This window comes from Haliaeetus leucocephalus, unplaced genomic scaffold (genome assembly GCF_000737465.1).
Source record: "Haliaeetus leucocephalus isolate CR32 unplaced genomic scaffold, Haliaeetus_leucocephalus-4.0 Scaffold317, whole genome shotgun sequence".
NCBI lineage: Eukaryota > Metazoa > Chordata > Aves > Accipitriformes > Accipitridae > Haliaeetus > Haliaeetus leucocephalus.
In genome coordinates this window covers 5,540,288-5,546,972 of record NW_010972753.1, presented here as the reverse complement: position 1 = coordinate 5,546,972, position 6,685 = coordinate 5,540,288, and the positions used below count along the sequence as shown (strand labels likewise).

The 6,685-nt window shown below is 44.9% G+C and overlaps 1 protein-coding gene across 6 annotated transcripts in view; it reads left to right on the top strand.

Annotated features, from left to right (window-relative positions):
* DMD (dystrophin) overlaps positions 1-6,685 on the top strand; it is a 1,006,632-nt gene that overhangs the window by 922,697 nt on the left and 77,250 nt on the right. For 2 of the 6 annotated variants that reach the window (XM_010571333.1, XM_010571332.1), the window contains exon 1: positions 64-83. The exons of the other annotated variants lie outside the window; for them this stretch is intronic. In XM_010571333.1, the coding sequence (XP_010569635.1) occupies positions 64-83 (20 nt within the window). Of the gene's footprint in view, positions 1-63; positions 84-6,685 lie in introns of those variants that run through there. 6 annotated transcript variants of the gene reach the window in all.

Here is a 6,685-nt window from a genome sequence, read left to right as displayed (position 1 = left end):
GGGCTGGGTTGGGTTGGGCGGCCGTGCTCGTTCTGCCGCCGCCGCCGCCGAGCAGTCGCCGCCATGAGGGAGCAGCTCAAGGGGTGAGGGCGATGCGTGGGGCGGCAGGTGCCGGGGGGGCTCTGGGGTCTCTCAGGTGTTTGAGCGCGGCGCCCGTGAGGATCCCGCGCTCTGTGGAGGCGGGGAGTAGCGTGGCTGGCCGTCCCCTTCACAGCCCTTCGGGGGAAGCGGCCGTACCTTTCGTTTCCGAACGCTGAAAAGGGCAACTTGCCGCCCCGGTTCCTTGTGGGAACTTGAAACGGCGTTTCAGTCAACGCCTTTCCCCTCTCAGGGGGGCCGCGGTTGGGCGTCCAGCTGGCAGGGGCAGGGCATGGCGGTGGGCGATCGGTCGCTCCCACGCGTGGGTGGGTGGGTGTACCTGTGCAGGTGTGGGCGGGCAGGGCGAGAGCCTCACGTCGGGCCGCAAAACCGTGGGGGCGCCGGAGGGATGGGAATTGGGCTCCCTTCGTTGTCCCTCAGGTTTTAAGGGGGGGCGCAGCGCTGTACAACGTTACCTGTGTAGCACGTAGCGCGTATTGTAACTCGGTTCCGGCGTGGGCTTTAACGGAATTCCTGAAAGCAAAACGTGCTTAGAGGTGTATTACTTTTCCCAGTAATTCCATGCCTAGAAATAACCTTTCGAGTTAGGCAGAAGAAGCTGGGAGGGGATTCCCTCTGGGCTGTTGCATTGTAAGTGTTCTATTTCTTGTTGTTGCATGGTACGTTGTATTGTCTTCTAGTAGCTGTTGTAAAACGTCTTGCAGCCTGGGACGCCAGCAGTGTCCCCAGTCCTCGCCTTAAACTGAAGTTCGGCTGAGAAGTGGTTTTTGCAGGCGTATGCGTACAGAGCCGAGGAAATAAGAAATGTGGTTATATGTAGGATCTTTGACCTTTTAGCACTAAGGAATTGTTTGAGGCCATCGCTGTTTGAGCCTGGATTTGACAAGACCCTGCAGTGAAATTGCTTTGGCAGAAGTGGAGAGGATAGGCTTTGAAAAGCAAATAGATCAGTGGAGGGTAACAGCTGGGGGGGCAGGCTCACCAAGCCTTAGCCACTGAGCCGGAATCTTTGCCCGTGACAGAGTGTACAAAATAAATGTTTAACATCCAGGGGAGAAAAAAGAGTTACTATTCAGTACTTGGCAGTTGATATTTGCCCTTCTCCTACTGTTCGTTTCCAGTATCGGCAAGAAACTTTAATATGTATCGGTGCCTGCCTTCAGCAGTCTGATAAATCTTGCAAAAGCCAATAAAACACGCTAAAGTCAAATTCCTGCTGAAAAGACACTGATCCTTGGCTTAAACAGAAATAATCTCTGCACAGATCAGTAGTCTCCAGATTTACAGATGGAAACAGTAGTCCTTTGTAAAGCACAAAGGAGTGCCACCTTTTTACATTGCTAATACTTTCCATAGCAGTGACTTGTTTTATCTAAGGAATTAATGAAACACTGCAAAAAGACAAATACTAAGTCTTCCTTGCAATCACTGTCTTCTACTGTTGAAAACATGTTTCTTTTAAATGAGTGGTAGTGTCTATTCATACAAACAATTTCAATTGCTTTGAGGTTAGTTTAGTAAAATCCAAACAACTCTATCATGTTTATTTTGGCTTCTTGACAACAGTCATAAGGTGGTTGGAATAACATTTTATTCACCTGAAAGCCAAAAGGTGAGAGGTTTTGTAAATTGTGTTGTTTGAAAATGGATCAGTTCAGTGCTTTGTAAAGTATTACTTTAAATTTTCGCTTTTTCGTAACTGTATGTAACTATTTATTTATTGCTGCCTGATAGAATTTCTAATTCTATGCACATCTACGCACATGCACATCTAGTTCATGTCGCATTTTCTAATGAAGGGTGAGGGGAGAAGCGCAGCAGAACTGGCTCAGGTATCACCAATGAAGAGGGTCGTTAAGAGTTTAAAAAGGACTCTGCAGTTGCAACCTAAAATTCTAGACTCTGGAGCTGAGCAGTGAATACACATGAGACTGAATCCTAGATATATATTTGAAATAAAAAATAAAAAGGGAGAAGGAGTGCAATTAAAACACAGTTAAGAGGTTTACGAATGTTGCAGTGTGGCTGGTGCAGGAATGTTTGGGGGGGGAATTTGTGCAGGAATTTGGGCGGGGGAGCGTTGCTCTCCACTCTTCCTGCTGCTGATGTTGCTTAAAAGTAATATAAGAGGAAGGAAGATAAACTAACTGTATTTTGTCCAAACTGATCAAGTTATAACAAGGAAGCTGTAATTCAGCTAGTGTGTCAGTTAGGATATCATCTCTTGATTTCAGCTTTTCAATCATGTGTGTTATTGGCTCTGCCAACAGCGATGAGAGACAAATCACTCTGCTGTTGGCAGGAACAGAGGAGTTCACACAGGCATAGTGTGACAGAATTCCCCACATAAAAATTATCCTTGCTAATATAATATAATCATCCTTTAATGAAGTGGTCCTGCGGTTCCCAAAGGATGTATTAAGTGAAGACTATGCTTTCATCCCACTGAGTTATCAGTGTATAGAGCGTGCCAGTCACGCCAGCGCCGAGGCGTCACCATTATCCATTGCTGCTCTTCTCCTTTTCAGGCCTGGTTTTAATTTCCTTTCCACCTTTGCAGCTTAAGTCAGGGGTGAAAGAGGAAAATACGCCACGCGAGCCCACTTATATTTTTATTTGTTGCAGAATGTCCATGATATAAAAGCTAGTAATCAATTTAGTTGACCTAAATGTAAAGCCAAATTGAAAAATGTATCCTTTGAGCATGTGTAATATTGCAAAACTACTGGCTGTGTGCATTGATGCCTTTTTATCTTGGTGGTTCGTTGGAAAAGCATCTTGAGTACTTACTTCTGCACACATTCTCGCCCTGCTTTAGCTGCTGCTAGTCAAGAGGACTTGCACTACACTTTTCATGTCTTTCTGACTTGCAAGCTGTAAAGGGCCTTGTTCACCGGAGTTTGAAACTCTGGCAAGCGCTTTGCTGCAGATCTATTAAGGATGCTACAGCATTCCCAAGTGTGGTTGAGGCTGCCTGAAACTGCTGAGCTGGCATTTCACTTCAGACGGTGTTCACAATAAGGGCATACACACAAATCCTCCCCCACCGGTCCAACCCCAAAGCTCACAATTAAATGGCCTTTGAAAATGGCAAAGAGGCTTATGAAGAATAGCCTCGATGGAATCTAACCTTTCCTGGAGCTGCCCTTGTGTGCGGAATTGTTGATAACTTTCTGAGCTGAAAACGTTCAGTTGAGAGGCAAACGCCTTTTAGCTGGAGCAAAATAGCTGCAGCCTTCTTGTGTTCTGCATGTAAAGTACCAGCAAAATCTGCCCTGGCTCGGTACGGGCACTCAACCTCTACAGAAGTCACAGCGACCAAGGTTCAGTTCTCTTTAAAACCCTCGGTTTTTTTCTTGCAAGAGCGCAGAGGTGTACCGACGGCTCGCCAGTCCGTCGCTGGGTCTGGTACAGGGTACGAGGTTGAGTGATCTCTGCTGAATTGCCGAGGGTGACCGTACTAGCTGGGTGCAGGGCACTCTGCCCCACGGGCAGTCACGGCTGGGAAGGTGGCAGGGGCAAGACTTAGGGTTTCTATTGACTTGACTTTTATAGTCTAAAGAAAGGGGTATTTCCTCTAAGTTGCAACTAAGTTTATAAATAAAGCAAAAGGCGGAAAAGAGGGGAAATGTATTTGCCCTGCAAATTCAGTCTCTGTCACTTGCGGATGAAGTAAATAAAACCATTCCTTACAAAATGTACATCTCCAAGGGAATTAATCTTATACCATGAAAGAAGAGCACACTGAGTAGTGGTTTGGAGTTACTGGTGTTAAAAATATCTGGAAACGGTTGGAGTCCAATGTTTCTTTGGCAATGGAAACTTTATTTACAAGATCTTAGGGAAATCAGTTGTGTATTTTCAGGAAGATTAGTAAATGCCATAAGCTTGAAGCATACACATTAAATTCACTGATACATGGTTAGGCCTTGCCACAAAAAAATGAAAATAAAAAATCAATAAATTACTCATCCATGTAATGTTGATTAGTGATTAACCATAATAGTTTTCCACATCTAAATGATCCTTTTGTTCTTCTGTCCAACACAGGCATGGGCTTCCATAATCCTATATAGATACAACTTTGCCAGATATCTCATGACTTTTAAATACGTCAGTGGGGAATCAGTACCTTTGAAGGCTACCAGGTTAACAGCTATGGAGTCTGAAGTAGTCTAGTTTATCCATAGAATAATCTGGGGCTGCCAAACTGATTTCAAAGGGAAGGTCAGGCAGGTTATTTTCAGAAGTTTCTTGTAACTGTGTGCACAAGTTCTTCTTCTCATTTTTACTACATGATTTGGCATACAAACCATAGTATAGTTGCTACTCAAATATTCCCCGCTTCTGGGGCTACCTGCCCATGGGGAAGTAAACCAGGGTGGCCACGCTCATGCATGGGGAACTGTTGATCTGGGACTGACACTGGGTGCGAACAAACTGCGGTCCCAGGTCTGTGGGTTTGAATGTATATTTGGCTCTGCAGTCCGTTCACCTGAATCGTGACATTTCTGGCTACAGCGTTCTTTTGCGATGCATACACTCCCTTCTCTTTTCCTTTGGGCTGCTCTTGTGTAAGCAGAGGATTCAGGTAGCCAAGTTTTTAGGGACTGAATGTGTAAACAAAACCGTTTCTGTTTTTCTTCAAAAATGCACTTTATGCCCCAGTACGGTAAAAGCTGCTGGTGCTACATTCTCTCTGCAGAACCTGCCCATACCAACCGTGGTAGGAAATGCAGGAGCTCAGGTGCAGGTGGCTCGGATCCGCAGGTTTTCGCTTGAAGGTACCCAGTTTCTGCATTTAAAAAAACCAGACCAGGCTGAGATTTCTGAATGTGGTTGCAGCCACCTCCCTTTGCAGGACTCATTTTTTACCAGAGCAAAGAACAAGACTGCTTTTGCTCTTCTAGTGTCCTCCTCCCTCTTTCACTGCCTTCAGCCACCGCAGGAATTAGGAAGGGGAGGGGATGCTGAGGTTGATGAGACAGGGCTTGTTTAAAAGCCTGTGCTCAACTAGGGCAGTGCTATGGCAGCATTTTTTCCTTATGCTTAGTGCTTGTGATCCCTTTCATTCTTTCTTGCAGTTACAGAGCAAAATCTGGAAGTATTATATATAGTAAGCTACTGAATATATAGAGGTTACCAGGCCAGTAAAGTACTTACGTGGATCGAATAAATAGCCTGTCTTTTAAGACCAAAATTAAATCATACTAAGGAAACATGTCACGATTTTCTTTTTTCTTTGAGTAGGGGTGGTGTTGAAGTGATTCATTGAAAATTTTACCCCTTCTTAGCCTATAAAGTGTAAAGGTGGACTTGGGAACATTGCTGCCTCAAGAAGAGAACTCGAGGACCATTTGTTCTCAAAAACAACCTCATTGTATCAGTCTTCCAGCCCACGGTTGGGTGTAGAGGTGCGTTCAACCCGTTGGCTGGGTTGTGGTTTAGTCTCCTGGAGCTGGAAGGTGTGTGCTCCAGGAGCTCCACAGTGCTGTGGATCAGGTCCTGCTCTCCTGCGTATTTTCTCCCAAATGATGTGTGCGTGTTGGAACCAGGATGTCTGCTTGTTAAGTACAGAAATTGCAAATGTGATTGCTAGCAACTGTGGGCTACGTAAGCTTTCCAGATTATTTTTTTTTTTTATGAATACTCGTGGTTGTCTTTTAGAATTCTGTATGAACAGGACTTTATTGACTACAGGATAGATAAGGAGAATTTTCTTTCAAGTGTTTTACATTAATGGAAACATGATCATGTTAGCTATGCTGTCATTAAAAAAAAAATCATAAAATGTGTAACCTTAGGAGACATGAGTTGCTACTACACTCACTAACACTTCATTTTGTTGGCTTTCTCACACTGCGTGTCTTTTGGCAACATGTTGTGTTGCAAAGCTGAAGACTGCTAGCCTCAATGCAGAGACTGTCCAATTTACATTCTAGTCATACTGCAGCGTTTCATAACCCCACTTTAGCTTTTCCCTGGCTTCCCAACAGCTCTGCCACCTGACACTGCACAGGAACCTCCAGGGCAAGGGAAAGGGCCTGGCAGTCCCAGGGAACAAGAGGAGCAGCGATAGTCTTTGCTAAAAGAGACCATAAATATGGAGGGTGCAACGCATTGGCCTGAAAAGCAGTATAAGCTGGTGGTGGGTCAGTGGGCTGTTGCATGGGGATTTTAGTGCAGGTGTTTGGACCGAAAGGAAGGACTGCAGATGCTCTATTGGGTAGCTCTTACCTGGGAAAGCATGGAAAGAGCACGTAGGGGAAAGCGGATCAAAAATACCACGGATCTCAGTATCTGGTCAGAATTTCCATAAATGCTTTAAGAGCTAAGCCCTTTTAAATGTCTCTCCTCTAGTTTGGAGGAACCAGAGAACAATCGGTACAAAACAAGGAGTTTTTTAAGAATTGATCGGTGTGCTTACAAATTCCTCAAAACATTATGGCATATCTGAGTATTTGCTGTCTTTTTAATATTAGCGCTACTTTTAATTTTGTTTCTTGAGCCCATGCCTAAATAAAGTGCTCTTGAGTTAATGCCTCATGGTGAAAGAAGGCATGGCTACCGCTGCTGAGACCCCCCC